Genomic DNA, 26,175 nt, shown 5'->3' with positions numbered 1-26,175 from the left:
GAGGAAGAATGAAATATGGCCATTTGTAGCAAAGTGGGTGGACCTCGAGGGTGTCATGCTAAGTGAAATAAGTCAGGCAGAGAAGGGTAGATACCGTGTTTGCACTCAGAGGTCTAAGGAGAAACCTAACAGAGGACCATAGGGAGAGGAAGGGGGAAAGAGAGCTGGGGAGAGTGAGGGACACAAATCATGAGAGACTATTGAATACTGAAAATGAACCACGGACTCAAGGGGGAGGGGGAGGGAGGGGAGGGGATGATGGTCATGGTGGGGGGCACTTGTGGGGAGAAGCACTGGGTGTTACATGGAAACCAATTTGAAAATAAACTACTGAAAATTGTAAATTAAAGAAAAAAATAAAATAAACATTTGTTACCTTTAAAAAAAAATACATAACAAGTGTTGTCTAGGATGTGGAAAAATTGGAACCCTCATGCACTGCCACTGGGGATGTAAAATAGTGCAACAGCTTTGGAAACAGTCTGGCAGGTTCTCAAGGTTAAACATAGAGTTACCATATGACTTAACAGTTCTACTCTTATGAATATACTCAAGAGAAATGAAAACATACATCCACATAAACATGTACACATGAATTTTCAAGCGCATTCTTAGTAGCCCCAAAGTAGAAAAAAAAAAAGCCCCATCAACTGATGAATGGATAAACGAAATGTAGTGTATCCATATGATGGAATAGTTTTTGGCAACAAAAAGATGAAGTACTGATAATACATGTCACAAAAGGCCACATACTGTATTCTATTTATTTGAAACATCCACAATAGGCAAATCTATGGAGACAAAATAAATTAGTGGTTGTCTAGAGCTAAAGGGATTGAGGAAAATGGGGAGTGAATGCTGTTGGGTTTGGGTTTCTACTTCAGGTGATGGAAATACTCTAAAATTGATTATAGTGATGGAGGCACAATTCTGTGAATGTACTAAAAGCCATTGAATTGCATACTTTAAATGGTAAACTGTATGGTTGGTGACTTATATCTCAATAAAGCTGTTAATTTAAGAAAAAAATGTTATTTTTTAAAAAGTGGTGTTTTTCCCTTTTGTCTCCAGTATTGCAAACTTGGTGCCCCCTGAGAGGTTAAGCTATGGCCAAGTGCAATTATTTCTATTTTTCTTTTATATTTTTTAAACAAGAATGTATAATTGAGGTATAATTGACATACAATGTTATATTAGTTTCAAGTGTACAACATGGTGATTGGACAATTCTATACACTTTTAACTGCTCACCATACCAAGTGTAGTCACCATACAGTATTATTATACTTTTATTGATTATATTCCCTATGCTGTACTTTTCATCCCTGTGACTTACTTATTTTATAACTGGAAGTGAATGTCTGTGCCTCTTAATAAACTTTATCTATTTTGCCCATATATCTGTTTTTCTTTATATTGACTGACTCTATGTACTTAAATAAATTTATTTTAAGTGAAAAAGAGAATAGTTTTTTAAATTTATTTTTTTATTGTTTATTTTTGACAGAGTGAGAGTGAGAGAGTGAGCGGGGGAGGAGCAGAAAGAGGTCCAAAGTGGACTCTGCACTAATAGCAGAGAGCCCAATGTGGGGCTCAAACTCAAGAGCCATGAGTTCATGACCTGAGCCAAAGTCAGATGCTTAACTGACTGAGCCACCGAGGTGCCCTGACAAAGAGAACAGTTTTAAAAAGAACTGTTCATGCTGATCCTAGAAAAGTACTCAGTTTTTTGGACTGGTTTTATCAATAAATTTTGATTAGTTTGAAAGTACTACTATTTGATAAACTGAGCTAGTCTCAGAAATTATTCAATTAAGACTCTAGATACACATTTCTTTTTTGAAACTTATTTATTTATTTTGAGAGGGAGAGAGTGGGGAGGGAGAGAGGGGCAAAGAGAGAGGGAGAGGAAGAATTCCAAGCAAGCTCCACACTGCCTGCACAGAACCCAGTGCAGGTCTCCATCCCATGAACTGTGAGATCATGGCCTGAGTCAAGACGCTTAACCAACTGAGCTACCCTACCCAGGCACCCCAGGACTCCAGATACACATGTCTTTTTTTTTTTTTTAATTAAAAATTTTTTTAATATTTATTTTTGAGATCGGGGAAGAGAGAGCATGAGTGGGGTAGGAGCAGTGAAAGAGGGAGACACAGAATCTAAAGGAGGCTCCAGGCTCTGAGCTGTCAGCACAGAGCCTGACTTGGGGCTCAAACTACTGGACCGTGAGATCATGACCTGAGCTGAAGTTGGACACTTAACTGACTGAGCCACGCAGGCACCCGTAGATACCCATGTCTAATGGTTGCTTTTAACTTCATTTGAAAAGACATTTTAGGCATTTCAAGAAAGAAGATACTTTCACAAAGTCGCATGGATATGAGTGTTAGCCCCTTACCCTGCTAGCATCCCCTGGGTGATTCCTGATGTTAACCTTCTACAGTTAACGTGTATGGCAGGCTGAGATCATAGGCTGTGGGATTAAGACTGTCTGCCACCAAGCCTGGTTCCACCTTTGTTAGTAGAGTGAGTTATTTATTCTGGTCTTTGATTCTTTGTTAAGCATTACCTCATAAGATTTGTGTGAGAATTAAGTAACTTAATACCTGTAAAGCATTTAGGCCAGGGCCTGGCACATGTATGTTAGATATTGTTATTTCATTTCCATGATTTCCACCATTCTTTGTCATCTTGATGGGCTGAAGTTGCTTTCATTTCTATGTGGATTAGGTTTGTGAGTGACAGAAAATCTAATATAATAGCACTTAAAGGAAACCTAACGTATAACAGCCCAGGGCCAGTAGGACAGGAAGCTTTAAGAAGTTTCCAGGGATCCAGATCATTCTATCCTGCTCTTTTCTAGAGTTAAAAGACAAAAAATAATTAAAACCAAAATAGTATGAGCAATGCAATTATTATTTGAAAATGTAAAGTAAATCTCAGGAGAAATACCCAGAAAGTTGATGTTATTGCCTCTGGGGAGCAGGAATTAGGAGTAGGGAGAGGTGGATTGGAGGATGGCTGTGTTTGCTGATGTTGTTTTCTTAGTTATAGTACTATCTGTCTTTCAAATTTGTGATATGTAGGGGCACCCGGGTGGCTCAGTTGGTTAAGCATCCAGCTTCCAGCTTCAGCTCGGGTCATGATCTCACAGTTCATGGGTTTGAGCCCAGCGTAGGGCTCTGTGCTCACAGCTAGCTCAGAGCCTGGAGCCTACTTCTGGTTCTGTGTCTCCCTCTCTCTCTGACTCTCCCCTGCTCATGCTGTTTCTGTCTCTCAAAAATAAAAACATAAAAAAATTGTGATATATAATAGTTCAGTTGAAGACAAAATTATTAGAAAATTAGAATTATATAATATGATACTTGTGCACCTTTATTCACATAACAGTGTCTCTTAAAGTTCTCCCTGTCAGCTCATATAGGTCTTTTGCATCCATTTTAATAGCTACAAGGAGATTCATATTCTTGCTATACCAACATTTCATTTCCTTCATTTCTTTTTTTAGACCATTTTTTTTCTTTTTCTCTTTTTTTTTTCTCCTGGCTATTACATACAATACTAATTCCTAGGAGTGAAACTGTTGCTAAGTCAGTGGCAGTTCACATTTTAAATTTTGACAAAATCTGCCAAATTGTCTTCCAAAATTTTAAGATCACTGTTAACTGTGTGGGGAATTGATTGAGGTGGAGCAGGTTTGGCAGCGGGAAGACAAGTTTGGAGGCTGTAGGTCATCCAGGCAAGAAATGAGGTTCTTTAGTCTAGGATAACAGTGGATTTGGAGAAAAGTAGATTGGTTTAAGAAATAAAGCAAGAGGGAAAACAGATGGAGTTGTTAATGCGGTAGATGTGAGTAATGAAAGAAAGAGTCAGTGATGATTCAGGTGGACCGGTAACATCAATTAGAGTCGCTATCTATGTGTGATGAATCCTATTTGTCATGGCCAGACCAGAGAAATTCATAGATACTGTATCTCTCTGACATTTTATGATTTATCGATTGAATGATATCCATGTTGAATGGAGAAGTAGAGAAAAAGTGAAGGAAGAATAGGCACATTCTTTCCCTTTTCTGATCCACAGAGAAAGCAGAATGAATTGTGAGTGTGAAATCATGATGGATTTTCTGTGTCTTCTCTTTTCCTTCTTTCATGTATGTATGTATGTATGTAATCTCTATACCCAGTGTGGGGCTTGAATTCACAATCTTAAGATTAAAAGTCACATGCTCTTTCTGAGCCTGCCAGGCGCCCTTTTTCTTTACCTTTAAAAAATATATTTGTTATCGTGTGTGTGTGTAAGCCAACAATGTGAGATCTCTAGTTTATGACTGGGTCTCAGAACCCTAAACAGAGTGCCCAGCACTTTCCTTACCCCCCTGATACCCTGCTTCTCCCTCATCTGTGTTTCTAGGCACCCTGGGACATTTACACTCCCCTGAAAACTTTCTTGCCTTTGGGGCTTTCCTAACACTGTTTCATCAGCCCAGAGGTGCACTTTCATCTGCTGGCCTATGAGGGCCTGCCACAACTGCCACCCATGGGTGGCAGTCCATCCTGATACTCCCCTTTTTGTGATTTACCACTTTTTTAAATGTTTTTATTTATTTTTGAGAGACAGAGAGCGCGAGCAAGGGAGAGTCAGAGAGAGAGGGAGACATAGATTCCAAAGCAGGTTCCAGGCTCTGAGCTAGCTGTCAGCACAGAACCCGATGTGAGGCTCGAACCCACTAACTGTGAGATGGTGACCTGAGCTGAAGCCGGAAGCTTAACCGACTGAGCCACCTAGGCACCCCTGTGATTTACCACTGTTATTGGCCTGCTCTTACAGCTGCTTTGCATTCCACTTTTGAGTTTTACTCTGCTGTGCTGTTACACTGGTCCCCCAAACACCAGGCCTCGTCAATATCCTCTCATCATCTACCTCTGTACACATTTGGTGCTGCTGACAGCCTTCCCAACAATTGTAGAATTTTGTCCTCCTGAGCTTTGCCGTGCTTTAGGAGTACTCAGATTATGTTCTCCAGGTTTTTTTCTCTTTTCTGCTATATTCATATGAAAAGTCTTTTATCTTATTGAATCACATGTTTGGATTTATTTTTTTGATTATTGTAGTGTTTTTTCACTTTTTTGAGAGAGAGAGAGAGAGAGAGAGAGAGAGCGAGCACAACGAGCACACGAGCACATGTGTGCGTGCGCAAGTGGGAGAGGTGCAGAGAGAGAGGGACACAGAATTTGAAGCAGGCTCCAGGCTCTGAGTTGTCAGTACAGAGACTGATGCAAGGCTTGAACCCACGAACCAGGAGATCATGACTTGAGCTGAAGTCAGATTCTTAACCACTGAGCCACCCAAGGAAGCCCCAAAGGCAAAGTGTTCAGGGGAGCTCTGTTTTGAGCTCTCTAAGCAGTGGTGAAATTAGAATAAGGTGGGTCCTGTTGACCGCTCTAGTTATTAACATTCTCTGGCTGCCTTGGCAGTGCATCTTGCTCCAACAGCAGCTGCTTTTTCTGACCCTGTAAAACCTTGGAAGACATGTGCTAATTTAAAAATAAGTTGCACATAGGTTTATCAGGCAGCATGGTCATCCACTCATTCATTCAAGCTAAATGCCTTAAGACTCCTTTTTAGTTACGTTTTCCACTGCAAGTCAACTTTTTCTTTTTTACACTTTGAACTCTTTTGTAGTAAAGGAATACTTGAGAAATTTTAAAAAATCATTGATTCTTTTTTGCATGATTTATGCAAATAGTGATTTTAAGTTTGCATTTAAAAATTTTAGGGGCACCTACATGGCTCAGTCAGTTAAGCATCCAACTTTGGTTCAGGTCATGGTCTCACGGTTTGTGGGTTCAGGCCTCACATTGGGCTCTCTGCTGTCAGAGCAGAGCCTGCTTCAGGTCCTCTGTCCTCTTCTCTCTGCCTATTCCCCGCTTGCTGTCTCTCTTCCTCTCCCAAAAATAAATATTTTAAAAACTTAAAATTTTAATTCCATATTTTATGAAATTCAATAAATTTCAACACATTATTTAATTTACTTTAAAAAGTATGCATGCCCTTTTGATTTTAGCCATTCTGACCAGTATAAGGTGCTATTTCATTGTGGCTTTTATTTGCATTTCCCTGATAATTAGTGATGTTGAGCATCTTTTCATGTGTCTTGGCCATCCATGTGTCTTGGAAAAACATCTATTCAAGTCCTCTGCCCATTTAAAATTTTTTATTTTAATGTAATTAACATATAGAACTTTGTTAGTTTCAAGTTTATATTATAATGATACAACAACTCTATAAATTACTCCTTGTTCATCACTAGAAGTGTATCTTTTTTATTTTTATATTATTTTTGAGAGAGAGACAAACAGAGTGTGACCCGGAGAGGGGCAGAGTGGGGGTGGACACAGAGTCCAAAGCAGGCTCCAGGCTCTGAGCTGTCAGCACAGAGCCCAATATGGGGCCCAAACTCACGAACTGTGAGATTATGACCTGAGCCGAAGTCGGACACTTAACCAGTTGAGTCACCCAGGCGCCCCACGCCTGGTGGTGTCCTCTTAATCTCCTTCACCTGTTTTACTCATCTCCCCACCTACCTCCCCTCTGGCAACCACTAATTTGTTCTCTGTATATGAGTGGGGTTTTTTGGTCTATCTTTTCCTTTGTTCATTTTTCTTATTTTCTAAATTCCACACATGAGTGAAATCATATGGTAATTGTCTTTCTCATTTTTAAAAGATTTTGTTTTTAAGTAATCTCTAAGACCTATTATGGGGCTCAAACCCACAACCCCGAGATCAAGAGTCACACTCTTCACCGACTGAGCCAGCCAATTGTCCTGTCTTAATCTGTTTCTTTTGGTATTGAATTGTGTAAGTTATATATTTTGAATATTAATCCCTTATTAGATATATCATTTGCATGTATCTTCTCTTATTCAGTAGGTTGCCGTTTTGTTGATGGTTTCCTTTGCTGTGCAGAAGATTTTATTTTGATGTAGTCTTAGTAATTTATTTTTGCTTTTGTTTCCCTTGCTTCAGGAGACATATCTAGAAAAATGTTTCCATGGCTGATGTCAGACATATTACTGCCTTTGTTCTCTCCTAGGATTTTTACGGTTTCATATCTCACATTTAGATCTTTAATCTATTTTGGCCTTATTTGTGTGTATGGTGTTAGAAAATAGTCCATTTTTACTCTTTTACATGTAACTGTCCAGTTTTCTCAGTACCATTTATTAAAGAGAAGCTCTCTTTCCCCCCCCTGTATATTATTGCCTCCTTTGTAAGAGATTAATTGGCTATATAAGTGAGGGTTTATTTCTGGGCTCTCTCTTCTGTTCAGTTGGTCTGTGTATCTCTTTTTGTGCCAATACCATACTGTTTTGATTGCTACAGTTTTGTAGTATATCTTGAGATCTGGTATTGTGATACCTCCAGCTTTGTTCTTCTTCCTCAAGATTGCTTTGGCTATTTGGGGCCATAAAAAAGGATGGGATCTTGCCACTTGTGACTACATGGATGGACCTAGAGGATATTATCTAAGTGAAATAAGTCAGACTGAGAAAGATAAATACCATATGATTTTATTTATATGTGGATCTAAAAAACAAATGAATAAACAAAAAACAGAATTAAACCTATAAATCCAAAGATGGTTGCCAGAAGTGGGGTGAGGAAATGGGCAAATTGGTCGAGTGGGAGATAAAGACTTGCACTTACAGAATGAATAAATCATGGTAAAAAAAAAAAGCACAGCATAGGGAATATACTCAATGATATTGTAATAGCATTGATGGTGACAGATGGTCGGCTACACTTATGAGCATAGCGTAATATATGGAGAAATTGAATTGCTGTGTTGTACACCGGAAACTAATGTAACATGTCAGTCATATTCGAATAAAAAAATTAAATAAGGGATGCCTGGGTAGCTTAGTCAGTTAAGCATCTGACTCTTGGGTTTGATTTAGGTCATGATCTCATGGTTCATGAGATCAAGCCCCCCATCAGGCTTCATGCTGACAGCACAGAACCTGCTTGGGATTCTCTCTCCCTCTCTCTCTCTCTGACCCTCCTGCACTCATGCTCGTGCTCTCTAAATAAATAAACATTAAAAGAAGATCATGTACAGTTAAACTGTAAACATAAGTTTTATATAAATTTAACATATAAATACACATATACTTTAATAGAGATAACAGAAATTAAAAACTTAAAAAGAAAAAAGTATGCATGCATTTAATTTACTTTGAATTGGTTATATAAAAACATGATTTGACAACAGAATAAAAATGAAATGATAAAAAAAAGATAGTTTCTCATGTTTGATTTGAGTGGCTACATTGAGATTAATTTTTAAATATTCATTAGAAAAAATTGTAACCCTACTTACTGAAAAACCAGAAGAACAAGTGAAGTCCTAGACTGACCACTTGTTAATGTTTTGCCATGCTTTGCTTTCCCTCTCACTTCCTCTTTATATATATATATGCACATGTGTACACACACGTATATGTTATAGTGTCATTTTTTGCTTTACATGTATTTACATTCCTTAAAATTAATTTTTTTTTAATTTGAGAGAGAATGGCAATTGCAAGCAGGGGAGAGAGACAGAGAATCTTAAGCAGGTTCCACACTCAGCATAGAACCCAACACGGCTCAGTCCCATAGCCCTGGGACCATAGCCCAAACTGAAATCCAGAGTCAAGTCGCTCAACTGACTGAGCCACCCAGGCACCCCTAAACTTACCATTTTAAAGCAATTCACGGTCATTAAGTACATTTATAACAGTCACCACCATCTTTCTCTAGACATCTTTGCATACTGCAAAACTGAAACTTTGTACCCATTAAATAACAACTCTTCCCTCTCCCCTCCCCGTTAGCTACTGCTATTCTGGTTATTTCTATGAATTTGACTATTCTAGGTATCTCATATAAGTGGAATCATTCAAGATTTGTCTCTTATTTAGCATAATGTCTTCAAGATTCATTCATAGAATCTTACAGCAAGTTTCAGAATTTCCTTCCTTTTAAAGGCTGAATAATATCCTATTGCATGTATACCACATTTTGTTTTATCTTCTCATCCATTGATGGACACTTGGATTGCTTCCACCTTTTGGCTATGTATGTGTGAGATCCTGCTTTCAGTTCTTTTGGATGTATACCCAGAAGTAGAATTGCTGGATCACATGGTAATTCATTTTTAATTTTTGAGGAGCTGCCATACTGTTTTACACAGCAGCTGCACCATTTTACATTGTGACCAAGAATGCAAAAGATTCCAATTTCTTCACATCCTTGCCAACCCTTATTATCTGTTGTTGTTTTTTTTTGTTTTGTTTTACATTTATTTATTTTTGACAGGGGACAATGAGGGGATAGAGCACGCATGGGCATGGCCATGGGAGGGACAGAGAGGGAGACGGATCTTAAGCGGGCTCCATATGTACAGCAGAGAGCCTGATGTGGGCCTTGAACTCACAAATTGTGAGATCGATGACCTGAGTCTGTGTGAAGCTTAACCAACTGAGCCACCCAAGCACCCCTTGTGTGTTGATTTTACATCCTGCAACTTTGCTGTATTCATTTGTCTAACTTTTGTGTGTGTGGATTCTTTAAGGTTTTTTACAAAGAAGATCATGTCATTCCACAAGAAGATAATTTTACTTTTTCCTAATTTGGATGCCTTTTATTTCTTTTTATTTCCTAATTGCTATGGCCAGAACTTTCAGTAATATATTGAGTGGCAAAAGCAGGCATCCTGTCTTGTTCCTGATCTTAGGGAGAAAGCTTTAAGTCTTTTACCATTGAGTTGGTGTTAGCTGTGGGTTTTTCATATGTGCCTTTTTCATGTTGAAGAAATTCCCTTATATTCTCACTTTATTTTTTATCATGAAAGTGTCATTTTGTCACTGCTTGTTCTGCATCATTGAGATGCTAATATTGTTGTGCCTCCCCACCTCTTCATTCTACCAATGTGGTGTGTTTTGCTTGCTACTCTTATTTTGAGCCACCGTTGCATTCCTGGGATAAATCCCACTTGGTCATGGTGTATAGTCACTTTAATATGTTGCCAGGTCTTGTGTGCTACTATTTTTTTGAGGATTTTTGTGTCTGTATTTTTAATGAATATTTTCTTTACTTGCAATGTCTTTGCTGGCTTTGGTATCAGGGTAATGCTGGCCTTATAAAAATGAATTAAGGAGTTGTCTGGGTGGGTGGTTGGTTGAGCATTCAGCTCTTGATTTCAGCTCAGGTCATGATCTCAAGGTTGTGAGATTCAGCCCTTTGTCAGGCTCTGTGCTGAGCTCAGAGCCTGCTTAGGATTCTCTCTCTGCCTCTACGCCTCTCCCCCACCTGTGTGCTCTCTCTCTATCGAAAATAAAAAATAAAATAAAAAGTTCTTAAAAATGAAAAAAAATGAATTAGGAAGTTTTACCTTATCTTTGATTTTTTGGATGAATATAACAGGGGTTGATGTTAATTCTTTAAATGTTTAGTAGAATTTACAATGAAGACATCTGGTCTTAGGTTTTTCTCTGTTAAGAGTTTTTTGTTTGTTTTGGTTTGGTTTTTTTTAGAGAAAGAGAACATGTGAGCAGGGGAAGGAGCCGACGTGGGGGAACGGGGTGGGGGAATCTTAAGTAGGCTCCATACTCTGAGCCCCATATAGGGCTTGATCTCATGAACTCATGACCTGAGCCGAAATCAAGAGTCTGATGCTCAACCAACTGACTGTGCAATCCAGGTGCCCCTGTTAGATTTTTGATTACCAGTTCCATCCCTTTATTTGTTACAGATTGTTAAGATTTTTCTGTTCCTTTTGTATACGTTTTGGAAGTTTGTATATTTCTAGGAATTTATCTATTTCATCTAGGTTATCCGATTTGTTGGCATACTGATTTTCAGAGTATTATAAACCTTTTTGTTTCTGTGTATTCTACTATAATATCCCCACTTTAATTTTAGTAATTTGACCCTTCTTTTTTCTGTCAGTCTAAGTCAATCAGTTGGTTGATTTTGTTGATCTTTTCAAAGAATCAACTTTCAGTTTCACTGATTTTTCTCTATGCTTTATTTTATAGTTTCCACTCTGAATTTCCTTATTTCTACTGCCTTAGGGTTTACAATTGGCTTATTAATTTGAGACTTTTCTTCTTTTTAAACATAAGCACTCATAGCAACAAATTTCCCCCTTAGCACTACTTTCAGTACATTGATAGTTTTGGCATATTGTGTTTTTGTTTTCAGTTATCTCCAGGTATTTTCTAATTTTCCTAGTGATTTATATTTGTATGTTTACATCAGTATTATTGTAATAATTTGTTGGTAGTGCTGTTTTACAATTCCAGCACTTTTAGATATTATGTGCCCAGAGAAGTTGCCTTGCATCATAGTTTTTAAATATTTCAATGTGTTATCTTTTCCTAGAAATTCCAAATTTTTTTCAATTCTCCCTGTTTTGTTTTGGTTGTATCTTATTACTTTATTTATGCTTTTGATTTCCATTTTTATGTCTTTGTTTTAAACATTCTGCTCTCATTTTATAATAGTTGCATAATCTTAATATGTAATCCTTTGAGAAATTCCCTGATAGCACCCATGCTAAATTATTTCATTGTATGTTTTATAATTTTAAGTTATGTATTAACATCTAGTGGGATTTTAATTATGGAAATCCCATGAGGCCTGGATTCAGAGTTTAAGCTGGTATACATTTCATCTATTTGAGTGACAGGAACATGTGTTTTAAGTGATCGAAGGAAATTCTCCCACACACCTCAAGCTAGAATGCAAGTTTCATGAAACCAGGAGTCTTTGTTTTATCTACTGCTGTCTCCCAAATTGTCTACTCACAATGCACGTCATGTACTAGGTACCCTACCTATATATATTAAGCTGAATTTATTATCTTTCATTGCTAGTAGATGCATTAATTTTGACAAATGCACAGTTTCATTGAGGACGTAGGAAGGAGTTATCGTAGGTACTTTCTATCAGTAATGGCTAGGTTTTCATTTGAAATTGTGCCTGTTTGTTCCAATAACATAACTTTTATCCAATGCTATGCAAAAAGATAATTCTTGTTCTATTATGGTGAATGAGCATTTGTTCCTTCCTGAGTCTATTTTTGTTTCTGAGGCCTCACATTAGTTGAGTTTGGTTCTCTGAGTCACCTTCAATTTGTTTTTCTCTAATCTTCAAGTTTCTCCTTTTATGGAGGCTGAGAAGGCATATTTTACATAATTTTAAAAATTAAAATAATGAGATTAAGGTCTGAAAGTTAAAATAAAACCACTTTAAGGCACCTGGCTGGCTCAAGTCGGTAGAACATGTAACTCTTGATCTTGGGGTCATGAGTTCTAGCTGCACGTTGAGTGGAGTTTACTTTAAAAAAATCTTGAAAGGGGCGCCTGGGTGGCTCAGTTGGTTAAGTGTCTGGCTTTGGCTCAGGTCATGATCTCACGGTTCGTGGGTTTGAGCCCCACGTCAGGCTCTGTGCTGACAGCTAGCTCAGAGCCTGAAGCCTGCATTATAACATTACCAATGAATTTAGTAGACTACTTATTCATTTGATATAATAAAATTATTATTAAAAAGGTTTTTTTTTAAGTTTTTTATTTACTTTAAAAGAGAGAAAGAGTGAGCTGGGGAAGAGCTAAGAGAGGGAGCCCAGCAGTCTCCACACTGCCAATGCAGAGCCAAATGCGAGGCTTGAACTCATGAACTATGAGATCATGACCTGAACCGAAATCCAGAGTCAGATGCTTAACCAACTGAGCCACCCACTTGTCCCAGTAGATACAAATTAAATGGAACATGAATGTAAACAGAAATAAATTTGCCACCTTGAGTACTTTGAAGTAACAAAGAGCTTGTTTTCAAAAAGATAAATTATTCTTTATATTGCCTTTATATGATCATGTTGAACTACTATCTGTGGTTGATGATAGAAGAGTATGGATTGATCCCACATTTGGTATTAAAGTTCTTTTAGTTCTGTTGTTAAAGGTGGGGTCGTGTGACATACGATGATGACTGAATGTTGCTGCTTCTTTGTTTTGCAGTCCCAATTCCTGGCAGATTTGACCGGCGAGTATCAGGTGTGTATTCTCTTTCCTAACTTACTGCCAAAATGCTGTTTTATGATGGGACTATTTTAAATAAAAATAAACTGATCTTGTAAATAAAAAGATAAGTTAACAGCATTATAGAACACTAAAAATTATTTGCAATTCCTCTGTTCTATTTTGAATTCTGAGTATATATACACGTTAGTTTGTCTCATTTGTGTTGTTAGTATTTTTCCATGCTCATAATTATGGCTTCTAAAAACTACTTTTTTGTCAGCACCTGCATGCAGCTCATCACAACAAGTGTACTTCTTAATCCGTGTCACCTTGTAACCCATCCCCCCACCCGCTTACCCTCTGGTATTCATAAGTTTGTTCTCTCTAGTTTAGAGTCTGTTTCTTGGTTTTGCCTCCCTCTTTTATTTTTTACAACCCTTTGCTCATTTGTTTCTTAAATTCCACATACAAGTGAAATCATGTGCTTCTTAGTCTTTCTGTGACTGACTTATTTCGCTTACTTAGCATTATACTTTCAAGCTCCATCCATGTCATTACAAATGACAAGATTCCGTTCCTTTTTATGGCTGAGTAATACTCCATTGTATGTAAATACCTCATCTTCCTTACCCATTCCTCAATTGATGGACACTTGGGCCATTTACGTAATTTGGCTATTGTAAATAATCCTGCTAATAATCAATAATAATATTAAATATTTAATAATTATTATTATTAATTAAATTAATAATTAAATATTATTAAATATTATTGAAATATTATTATTATTATTATTATTATTATTATTATTCGGGGTGCATGTATCCCTATGAAATAGTATTTTTGTTTTCTTTGGGTAAATACCTAGTAGTGCGGTTGCTGGATTCTAGGGTAGTCCTATTTTTAACTTTTTTTTTTTAATGTTTATTTTTGAAAGAGAGACAGAATATAATCTGGGGAGGAACAGAGAGTGAGAGGGAGACAAAGAATCTGAAGCAGGCTCCAGGCTCTAAGCTGTCAGCAGACTCACGGATCTTGAGATCATGACCTGAACTAAAGTCAGGCACTTAAGAGACTGAGCCACCCAGGCACCCCTAATTTTAACTCTTTGAAGAACCTCCATTCTGTTATCCAGAGTGACTGCACCAATTTGCATTCCCATCAACAGTCCAGGAGCGCTCCCCTTTGCATCCTTGCTAATGCCTGTTGTTTCTTTTGCTGATATTAGCCCTTCTGACTGGTGTGAGGTTATAGCTCACTGTAGTTTTGATTTGTATTTCCCTGATGATAAGCAATGTTGAGCATCTTTTCACGTGACTGTTGGGCATCTGGATGTTGTCTCTGGAAAAATGTCTATTCATAACAACTTTTTGTATTGCTATTTCCCTGGTATTCTAGATTATGCTATATTAACTTCTTGTATACATTGTTGAACCACTAAAATTATTTTCTCAGTTACAGTGCTGCATAGCACTCTCTGGTCAGAGACTTGAGTGTTGCCTGGATTTTTCTGTGTATTGCTTTCCAGAGGCATTCTACAGAATAGACTGCAGGGAGAAAGACACCCTACAAAGGCCTCTCATGGCACCATCTCACAATATAGGTGGTGTCTACTACTTTAATTTAGATGTAAAGTAGTGCCTCAGATTGTTTCATTAGGGACTCCTTTGATTTTTAACAAAAATGAATGTTTTCCAAATAGGAGAAGTGTATTTTTATTTTCTCCTATGGGACTAGTTTGGTAGTATTTTTCTCTTTTATCTATTATAATTGAGATTATTTTTTTTGTAAATTTAACAAATTTCTATCATTTTTAACCTTTTGAAATTTTAATACAACAGTTTCCAAGTTGGTTGTGCTACTTATTTTAATCTTGCTATTTTTTATTGACTCAAATTTTTAATATGTGATTGGTACCATAAATACTGCCCAGCACATAGCAAGCACTTACTAAATGTTTATTGAATATATATCTCTTCTTTTTTTTCATGATTTCTCTGAAGCTAAGAGTCCTCTTTTTTCTTTTTTAATATAGCTGATAAGTATATTTTCTGAAAGTTTTCTTATAATTAAAATGTTTGAGTTTTGAATACATCTAGAGTTTGTGATTGTACAGTGGGGATGTTAATGTATTTCAGAAATACTGTATGTATCATGTCATTCTATTTATTTTTAATATTTATTTTTTAAGAGAGAGACAGAATGAAAATGGGGGAGGGGCAGAGAAAGAGAGACAGATGCAGACTTTGAAGCAGGCTCCAGGCTCTGAGCTATCTCTACAGAGCGTGACCCGGAGCTCCAGCTCCTAAACTGTGAGATCATGACTGGAGCCAAAGTCAGCTTAGCAGACTGAGCCACCCAAGTGCCCCTCATTCTTTTTTTTTTTTTTTTAATTTATTTTGAGAGAGAATGTGTGTGCTCATGCTTGAGTGGGGGAGGGGCAGAGAATGGGAGAGAGGGAGGGAAAAAAAGAGGGAGAATCTCAAAGAGCACAGAGCCCAACGTGGGGCTCAGTCTCACAAACCGTGAGATGATGACCTGAGCCACCCAGGCACCCCTCACATCATTCTTTCATATCCCTTCATTCTTGGGAAGGTTTCTTAATTTTAAATGACCATATGACCTAATTTCTAGTAAGACTTGGAATCCCTTTTCAATCCCTCAGTCCTTCTCTTTGAGAAAATATGCTCATTTATGTTTCAGAAAAACTTGGGTAAGGTTGTACACCAAAGTCTGTTGAAAGGAGATAGAAAAAATGTGTACTTATCTGTAGAGAGACAGCTACAGAGAAGAAATAGAGCGGCAGTTAAGGTTGGTGTGAGACCTATGAGCTTTATCTCCCATTTCTGTTTATCGTTGCCATACACCCCTTTTCCCCCAAGCGATTCGTGACATCTCTTGATATGTGTAAGACTGATCTCGGAGATGGAAGAGTGCGGTGACATCTTCTGCAGAGGTCACAAGCGGTGTTAGTCCATGAATTGCTGTTTGAGATTTCTGTCAGTGTTGTTCAGCCTTGAACTGTGGAGAACTCAGACAAGTCCAGGATATTATCCCTCCTTAAGAGTTTACAGTCTTATTGAAGATTTAAAACTTTTTAATATTACTCAAATGTTAAGTGAAAATAAAAGATCCTTAAAAGAATCCAAAACGATTATGTAGGAGAGAAAATAGCCTGTAGGAATAACTAACGTTTTTTAAATGCAGACTGTGTGGTAGGTGCACATTTTAAGGTCTCTCTAAATGCCTTACTTGTGTCCTTGAACATCATCCTCACATTAGCACCGTGAGGTACATGCCATGATTATCCCCAATGGACAGATGTAGAAACTGAGGACAAAGCAGAGGTTAAGTCTTGGAACAGTCAAGGTGATAATGTGCCCCAAAGGTAGCACTGTCCTGAGTACTTTCTGTCTCTAAGAACCCTTCCTTGTACCATCTGAACCTCTTGGTCAGTTTTCATCTAAATCCGCTAAGTTCTCAGCCTGTTCTCAGAGTGTAGCTTTCATTTTTCTGTTCTAGCTGAAGGTTGACTTGTCCTGCAGGCTTCTCAGATGATGGTTCTTCTCTTCCATTTTCCTTGTAACACCGATAGGAGATGGGTAAATGTTTCTGTTGTTCCTTATTGATTCCAGACCATTCTCTTTCCCTTCTCCCTAAAACCCTCACCTTCAGACTTCACATTATTATATTCTATCAGCTGCTTCTCCTCCTTGTTTTAGTTATCTAATAATCCACAGGCTCTTTCTTCTTATTTCCATATAGATTATTCTTTCAATATCTTACCCTTCCATTTCTTCACCCTTTGTCTTCCACCTTACTTCAGCCTCTCACCCCCATGGTCATATTCTGGAAAGACAGGCATCACAACTCTTCAGACTCAATGATCTCAGTCTCCTGCTGCCTGCTGTTGCCTGGATTCTTTGGCTGCCCTGCGCCACTGCCGATAGCTTGATCTTGCTTCATTTTTGCTGTTCCTCACTTCCTCTCTTACTAACCTTAAATTCCTTGCTCAGCGATTGTAACCACTCTGTGGCACATATCCTCAGTTTCCTTTTTCCTCTTTTCTTGTTTGGCTAAACCACATTCTGGTTAAGCCCAACTGTCCTCTAAGCTGCATCTGCTCCACAGCTGTACTCGACTGAGGGACAATACACAGTCCCTGATATTAACTTCTAGTAGGCTTTCGATGTCAGCATTCATACTGTGTCTCCATATTTTTTTTTTACTCTCCTCTTCTAGAAAAGCCTTTCTTACCTTTTCTCTCCCCAAACCTGCACCCCCTCCCAAATTCTCATTCCTGGCAGATGATTTTGTTCTCTTAACTAAGGAAATGAAAGCAACAAAAGATAGCTTCTGTAGACTCCCACCACCATATCTGTCCCTCCTCACCTGTCTGTGAGTCCATGTCCACCTGTACACTGGATCTCATCCCTTCATCCTTCCAGCACCTACTGCCTCTTTCTCCTGCATAATCTGCATCCTTCCGCTGGATTATTCTTCTTAGCAAAGAAATGTAGCCTTGACTTCCCCTTTTTAAAAAGTAAAGTATGACTTATTTAAACCACTCTTTCCTCTCTAGCTACCACTCTTTTTGTGTCTGTATGTTTATAGCAGATTCCTTGAAGGAGTTATCTATATTTGCTGTATCTAGTTCCTCCTCTTCTGTTCTCTCTTGAGTCCAATCTAATCAGACTTTTGCTCCCAAATCTCATCAAAACTATCTTTGTGGATTGCTTACTTATATCCTTCAGACTGTCATTTGAAAAGCACCTTCTCACTTAGGCCTTCAGTAAGGCCCAATGAACACACACCCTATCTCCCTTACTTTATTTTCTCCTTACTATCCCTCTCCTGCTTTTCCTCTCTCTCTCTCATTTACCCTAATTATTATCTAGCCTCTCTATGCCAGAAGGTAAGCTCCAATCAGAGAATTTTTGTCCATTTTGGTCATTGATGCATACTGTTAACACTTAGAACAATCTCAGTAAATGTGGGTGGATGGATGGAGGGATTGATGGATGGATGGATAGAAAGAAGGAACAAAAGAAGGGATCAGAAATCAGGAGGATAAATTACTGTGGGCAGAAAAATAATCAAGAGACACTTCTTTGAGGGAGGCAGAAATGGCCTGGAAGTTGTAAAACATGGTTACTGTCTGGCTAGTAACCAAGAAGGATGCATTCTAGGTAAAAGAATGTCTTAAGACTCAAAGGAGGATGAACTGGATCTGGCTGCTCTGGCTATAGGCAAGGAGATAAGAGAAATTTGGAAAGAGAAATGGGGGGAAAGGGACTCCTTATATGATCCATAGATTTCAGCAGTACCTAGTTGTGTGAGGACATGTGGTGTCAGAGATCGCAGAAGACTTCAGCAGTAACTCAGTGTGTCTGACCGAATAATAATCCGGAACATAAAGCAGCATAAAGAGAGCTAGCAGCTGTTGAGTATCTCCTGTGAGCCCAGGCTTGTGTTTTAAATGTCTCCGCCTACTGTTAACCTCTCACATGGTTTTAGTATCGTTATCCCATCCCCTCTTACCACTGAAGAGACAGGCCAAGGATCTGGGATATAGAGAAATAGTGAATAAGTGGTAGGTAGAGCCAACTCAGACCCCAGCGCATGGAATAGCTTCAGAGATGAGCTCTTTCCCTCCGTGATGCTGCCTCTCCATTGGAAAGCATTTGGGATTGAAAAGCTATGCCTTCTAAGTTTAAGTTCTAGCACAATAGTCCTTCTACATCATGTGATAAATTCATCAAATGAAGAGAGTTCATAAATTCTTTAAAAGAAGGTTTCTTGAAATAGTCCTAAAGTAGTATTAACTGTCTTTGAATTTGCACTTGATCTTAGCCAAAAGGCCGAGAAATGATGAACTGTCTTTGAGTTTGAAATGTTAGTCTGATTCTGTTAATTAAAAAAAAATCATCCCCAGAAAACCCTTTCATTTATTAAATACGTGTTGAAGCTTCAAAGCATTTTAATCAGAAATTTCTGTGTTGGCATCATGCCACATGTAAGCAGGGAGCATCTGACACTGGTGATGACTGTACCCCGTCAGTAGAGTCTGCTGAGAATCTGGTACCACGGCAGTCTCTCATGTCTGCATGATAGGTACTTTTCCTTCACTGGGCGTCCCTGCCTTTTGAGGCTTACATGCTTACAGTAGAATGAAATACTGATTTTTGTCTCAATATCCTCTCACAGTATTCAGTATTTTTTCCACCAGTAGCTATCTTTAGCTGAAATATCACCAAGCATTTTTTCTTAAAATAATGTACATACCAAGTACTGAATTGTGTCCCTCTCAAATTCTTATGCTGAAGCCTAACCCCCAGTATGACTATGTGGAGATAGGGCCTTTAAAAAAAAAAAAGAGGCAATTAAAGTTAAATAAAATGTTAAGGGTGGAGTCCTAATCCAGAAGGACTGATTTCCTTATAAGAAGAGGAAGTAGGACACTTGGGTGGCTCTTTCAGGTAAGCATCTGACTCTTGCTATTAGTTCAGGTCTTGATCTCAGAGTCCTGAGTTGGAGCCCCTAGTTGGGCTCTGTGCTAGGTGAGGAGCCTACTTTAAAAAAAAAAAAAAAAAAGGAGAGAGAAGAAGAGACACCACGAGTGAACCACAGAGACAAAGGACCTTGTGAGGACACAGGAGAAGGCAGCCACTCACAAGCCAAGTGAAGAGGCCCCAGGAGAAATACAGTGTACCAATACCTTGATCTTGAACTTCCATTCTTCATAACTGTGAGGAAATAGATTTCTTCTCTTTAAGTCACTCAGACTGGTATTTTGTAATGGTGGCCCAAGCTGACTAATACACACAGGCTGAATCAATTCTTCACGGGAGCTCGCAGGACAGCATTGGGCCTCAGGTCGTGACCAGGATCAGGGCTTATTTCTTTGTAGAAATGAAAGGGTTTTCTCTCATCAGCACATTTTAATGATTCACTTTTCTGGAGGCACCTGGCTGGCTCAGTCAGAGGAGCGTGTGACTTTTTGATCTCAGGGTCATAAGTTTGAGCCCCACATTGGGTGTAGAGATTCCTTAAAAGTAAAATATTTTTTTAAATGTTTCACATTTCTGGATGAAGGAGTCATCAGTTAAAATTTGGAAGAAGAAATTTGTTGTGCTGGATAGTCTTTGGTCACTTTGTACAGTTTCATATTACTAACCAGTGACATCTGCTGGAGAACTGTGGCAAAACAAATTCCCGTGAACAAGGGATTTTGCTACTCTTCAGCCTTCGTTTTCAGTAGGTCTTGAGCATCTCTTGACACTTAGTGTAGTTTGGGGATCACACAGATTCTGGGCTTTCCCCCCAGGTCACTCGTGCCCTGAAACAAGCTCCCTGATGTGTACAAACACAAGGGGCAACAATCACAGACACTTAAAAATGGATTCTTTATATAGAAGATGAGAAAAGTGAGTTGGGAGCAAGACCAGGAAGAAATAGAGAGGTTGAATAGAAACAGGGAAAAGGCAAAGGGAGGTAAGTCTGAAGTTCAAAAGAAAAGGGAAAAAATTTAAAACTGTTTGAAAAATAAAAGCATCATACTTTTACACAAATTGAAACATTAACAATTTTACTGGAAATACTACTTTTGTTTAAATCACAGTGCTGTACCTTAAGACTTGAAAACTGTAACATTTGCTGCATCAGTTATGTTAATGTTTAAAAATATAAAAACAAGCTAAGTTGCTGCAGTACTTCCCTTCAAAATCAAAGGAAAAGCAAGCCTTGAAGTAGCCTAGCCCGAGACTGTATCATTATCAGTAAAATACTGTCAATCTCATCATTGAAGTCTATTATTTTAAACTTTTTAAATGAAAATTTTCATACATATGCAGAAATAGAGAAAGTTTGTATAATAATACCCATGTACTTGTCTATCTCCAAAGTGAGAGTTTTTAAATGCATTTTTCTAAGAAGACATTTTGAGTTTCTAGACCAAGGAATTGGAGTAGATCGAATAAAGATCAGATATGAGAATATTTCTGAAGTCAAATTTGATGTGTTCATTGGATAAGAGGTGAACGAAGGAAGTGCTGGTGAGTCACAGACTTCTAGTTTAGAAAACTGGGCTGTTAATGACAGCATGAATCAAGAGCACAGAGAACCAGGAGACTTAGAGTTTCACGTAGCGTGTGCCCTCAGTGCAGCTTCCTCACGTCCCCTACCAAGAAACCTGCGAAGATGCAGAAAGTGGCAGCAGTGGCATCTAGGAACTCAGGAGGCTATGTGTCTTGATCTTTAGGACAGATCTGAGATAAATGTACATGGACCTCATTTTCTGGAATCAGGAATGGCTGGGAAAAGTTAGTGAATCATCCGTCTACCTCCCATTGTCGCTTACCTGGCTCAGCTCTACCCAAAGCCTCTGCCAGCTGGGGACTCGGGAGACCTCCCTGCAGAGCATCACCTGATGCTGTTTTAGGACCAGAATGGTATTTGTCCTCTTACTCCCTTCTTACTCCCTGATTTTTCTCTGTGTAAGGATACTGGTCCCTGTTGGACCAGAATATTGATGGCATTACAAGAGGCGTGGTCCGCCCTGGAGTACTGTAGGCTAGGCAGGGAAGAGAGTCCTGTCTACACGACACACCATTTCTCAAGTATTCCTTGAGTTCAGAGGATCAATGGGAAGGGGAATCTGGGATGCAGCGAGACCAAGGCTGCAGTGAGTAAATGTGTCTGAGAAACCAGGAGTTAAATTTAGAGCAGTATGTGTCAATTTGTCCCCTAGTTGTTAGCATTGAATATAGGGGTCAAGAACCATTTAGATTCCTTGCCTGCTAATTCCTGGTTTAGTCTTCTTTTGTTTCCCTTTGGAAAAATAGATAAGTAAAAAAAAAAAAAAAAACCTTTTTTATGTATATTCGTATTTATATATTTATCCCCCCATTCTTAGTTCTCCTTCTTTCTCACAGAAGTCCTTTCTTATGGAAGGCATAGCATACGATGTATATTCCTCACCTTGCTTTTTTTTCCCATAGAACTCATTATTAGCCCATGGAGATCTTATTCTTTCTTTTTCTTTCTTTCTCTTCTCTCTTCCTTTCCTTCTTTCTTTCTTGGTTTCTTTCTTTCTTCCTTCTTTTCTTTCTTTCTTTCTTTCTCTCTTTCTTTCAAGAGCCAGTGGGGTAGGGAGGAGGGGGGGAGAGGGAGAGGGAGGGAGAGAGGGAGGGGGGGGAGAGAGAGAGAGAGAGAGAGAGAGAGAGAGAGAATCTCAGGACCCTGAGATCATGACCTGAGCTGAAATCAAGAGTTGGACACTTGACTGACTGAGCCCCCCAGGTGCCCCCCTCATTCTTTCTTAAAGCTGTATTATTCAGATAGTTATATCACTTCTGATGTTATTATTAACAAATGTTCAGTGAATATTTTCTAAATCTTTGAATAACAACAAAGACAAGTCTTGCAGGCAATTGGCACAAACACAAGTTACCTACAAAAAAAAAGACCAAGTTGGTTTTTAGATAATGCTGTACCCAGGACAGAGAATGACACATAATATCATGTTTTGTTTGAAATTCATTCTTATTTTTAAAGTCATTCATGCACATGATGATGTTGAGCAATTTTTTAAAATGTTTATTTTTGAGAGAGAGAGTATGCAAGGCATTGGAGGGGCAGAGAGAGAGGAAGACAGAGGATCTGAAGTGGGCTCTGTGCTGACAGCAGAGAGCCGATGTCACTTTTGAACTCAAAAACGATGAAATCGTGACCTGAGCTGAAGTCAGAGACCTAACCAACTGAGCCACCCAGCCTCCCCAATGATGTTGAGCAATTTTAATTGAATCTTTTTGTAATTTATCCGTGTGTGTGTGTGTGTGTGTGTGTGTTTCACAGCCCCTTTATTTTATTTTATTATTTAATTTAAATCCTAGTTAACATGTAGTGTAATAATGGTTTCAGGAATAGAATATAGTGATTCATCATTTATGTGTAACACCCAGTGCTCGTCCCAATAAGTGCTCTCCTTAGTACCCATCACCCATTTAGCCCATCCCCTCAACCACCTTCCCTCCAGAAACCCTCAGTTTGTTCTCTGTAGTTAAAAGTCTCTTATGGCTTGCCTCTCTCTGTTATCTTACTTTTCCTTCTTTTCCCCTGTGTTCATCTGTTTTGTTTCTTAAATTCCACGTATGAGGGAAATCACATGGTATTTGTGTATGATAATTCCATCGTATCACATGGATATGTGTTTATGTTGCATATATTGTATCTTGTGGTTTTCTGCCCCTGCTTTAAAATTCAGTAAAGATAGCAGCTCCTTGCTTGTCCTTACCATTACCATAGGATTTAGTATGTGATATATTTTATCAACTCTCTCCTATTTGGGACTACCAGTCCCTAGAAAGCTGGCATTTTAGCACCTGATAGAAGGCCTGGCATTATTAATAGGTACTTAATATATTTGTTAATTGAAGAAAAGGCTTTCAAAAATCATTACAGCTTTAGAAAACAGTGAATAAAAGGAAATTATGTTCACCTGTTTTTCCAGTAAAAGCTCACATCTGTTTTATTCATTTTTCTCTCTATTTTTTTTTCTCTCCAAATTTAGTCTGTGCTGAGACCTATAATCCTGATGAGGAAGAGGAAGATACTGATCCACGGGTAAGATACTGATGCGAAGGTATTAGGTAGAATTGTTTCATTCCCCACTCTTCTCCTCCTCTATATGCCAAATCTAATCATACTGATAATTAAAATAAGTACAAATTAAAATCTCAACAAAATGCTATTTTTTAAATCTACCATATTGACATATATTAAGAAGAATGAAAACAAGAGTAGTTGGGGTTGTGGTAAGAAGGGGTGCATAGCTGTAGCTGTCAAGCCAGCTGACTCAGGAGTTACCTGAGGGAAAACTCATCCCTAGCAAATAGCTGGATCTTTCCTGAAGATGTACGAACATGGATCATTGTGGTGTCGTAATAGTAAAAAACGGAAACAACTTAAATGACCAAAGTAGGGGATTACAAGGGGCTAAATTATGGTACATTCAAATCAAGAGATTCTGCAGCCATTGGAAATGATGGTAGGACCAGGTATAATGGCATGGAATGTTGTATTTATAGAAAGTATATTTTCTAAAATAAAAAGTAACTTAATATATTTAATTGGGGCACTTGGTTGGTTTAGTCAGAAGAGTGTGCAACTCTTAATCTCGGGGTTTTGAATTTGAGCCCCATGTTGGGTGTAGAGATTACTGAAAAAATGAAATAAACTTTAAAATATGTGTACACACATACACACACACACACACGCATATACTTATCTATCTATCCATCTATTATTTATTTATTAGTACAAAAAATTATCTCTGGAAGGATATATCCCAGATGTTAACAGTGGTTATGGCAGGACTATGGTGCACTTTTGGTCCTTTCTTAAAAACTCAGATTTTTAAACTTTTAAATGATTACCAAATTATTTTTATAAAAGCAAATTGAGCCACCATTTTTCAAAGGTTGATGTTATAAAAGAAGCTTTAATGATCTTTCAAGTATGCCTTAAAATGAACAGCCCTTGAAAGATTTCTGAAGTAGTCTAATAATAAAATGCTACTACCATTGTATGACTATAATAGATATGTAGATTTTTAAAAATTTATTCTGGCTATTGTAAAATTTTTGATAACTTTTAAAAGTTAAAACTTTTTAACTAACTTTTTAATATCACACATTTAAAAATACTTAATACTTTTGACATCTTGTGATTTCTCGTCAGATTAAGCATTGTACTTTTTTTTAGGGTGAAGACAGGACTTAGGTCTCTAAATTATAACAGCTATACCAGGCACTGATTCTTTCTTTTTAGCTAAATAAACATTTATTGAGTCTCAGTAATAATAATAATAGCAGCTTTTGAGCACCTATTAAATGCCAGGTACTGTTTTAAGTACTGCATGCATTAACTTGTTGAATCCTTCCAGCAGCACTGAGTTGGTAGATACTATTACCACCACCACCACCACTAAATTGTTAATGTTTGAAATGCAGCACCAGATATTCTCCCAGCTTAATTTATGGCAGCTACATCTTCCCAAGCGAGCTCAGGCCCAAACCTTGAGGGTCACCCTTAGTTCCTCTTATTTTTTTCATGCCTACATTCAGTTTTTCAGAAAGTCTGATGGGCTCAGGCTTCAAAATATATCCAGAATTCCACTACTTGTCAACACCTCCATGGCTACCGCCCTGGTCCTAACCACTGCTCTCTGGCACTGGAGTAATCATAGTAGTTTCCTGGCGTCCACTCTTCCCTCAGGGCTGTTATGCACTCAGTAGCCAGTATAAGCCTTTAAAAACATGAGTCCAATCTCTTTCATTCCTTAGAACCTTCAGATTGCCCCCCATTTGGCTAGAGAAACGTTCTAGTTCTGTGACCTATAATGCCCTCTGTGATTTGGGCATCACCTTCACCTAGCCCCCAACTTGTTCTCTCTTCCTGATCTTTCCCCCCTCGCTCTCCATCAGTCACACCATCTCCTGGTTATTTCTCAGACATGCTCTTCACCTACCACAAGGCCTTGTTTTCATGTACTGTTTCCTCTCTTGAGGTGCTCTTCCCACAGAGATGTCCACATGGCTCGCTCTCCGAGGTCATCCTCATTTCCTTGAGATCTTACCTACATGTTACCTTCTCAGTGAGGCCTCATCGCCCCCTCCACACACACACACCCTTACCTATCTTATTTTTCTCCTTAGCTTATCACTCTCTAACATATTTTACATATTTCTCCGATAAGAGCAGGTGTTTTTATCTGTGTGTTGGCTGTGTCCCCAGAGGTGGATCAGTGCCTTGCACCCAGTAGATGCTTAATATTTGTTCAGTGAACAAGTCTGTAGCCCTTGCTTTTTTTCTTTTAATTTTTTTTTTACTTTATAAAGTTTCATATTTTTTTAACATATGCAATTATTTTCCATCATTTACAATACAGTAGTTACAATGACACTCCAAACAGAAAAGCAAAGTAAAAAATCAAAACCCCAACTTCTGTTTCATGTAATTAGACTTATACAGAAATTAGAAGGTTAAGTACCAACTAGTTAATCACCTAATTTCACAGCTATCTGAAGTGGCAATCGTTATAT

At 38.2% G+C, this 26,175-nt stretch overlaps 1 protein-coding gene and 1 pseudogene across 1 annotated transcript in view; one reads left to right on the top strand and one right to left on the bottom strand.

Annotated features, from left to right (window-relative positions):
* PRKAR2A (protein kinase cAMP-dependent type II regulatory subunit alpha) overlaps positions 1-26,175 on the top strand; it is an 87,495-nt gene that overhangs the window by 33,722 nt on the left and 27,598 nt on the right. The window contains exons 2-3 of the mRNA XM_029917539.1: positions 13,070-13,105; positions 23,643-23,695. Of these exons, the coding sequence (XP_029773399.1) occupies positions 13,070-13,105; positions 23,643-23,695 (89 nt within the window). The remainder of the gene's footprint in view (positions 1-13,069; positions 13,106-23,642; positions 23,696-26,175) is intronic.
* Positions 18,800-18,945, bottom strand: LOC115275639 (annotated as a pseudogene).

The sequence above is a fragment of the Suricata suricatta genome, chromosome 12 (assembly GCF_006229205.1).
Source record: "Suricata suricatta isolate VVHF042 chromosome 12, meerkat_22Aug2017_6uvM2_HiC, whole genome shotgun sequence".
Classification (NCBI taxonomy): domain Eukaryota; kingdom Metazoa; phylum Chordata; class Mammalia; order Carnivora; family Herpestidae; genus Suricata; species Suricata suricatta.
Note: the sequence above shows the minus strand (reverse complement) of the source record. Positions and strands in the feature narration are given on the sequence as shown.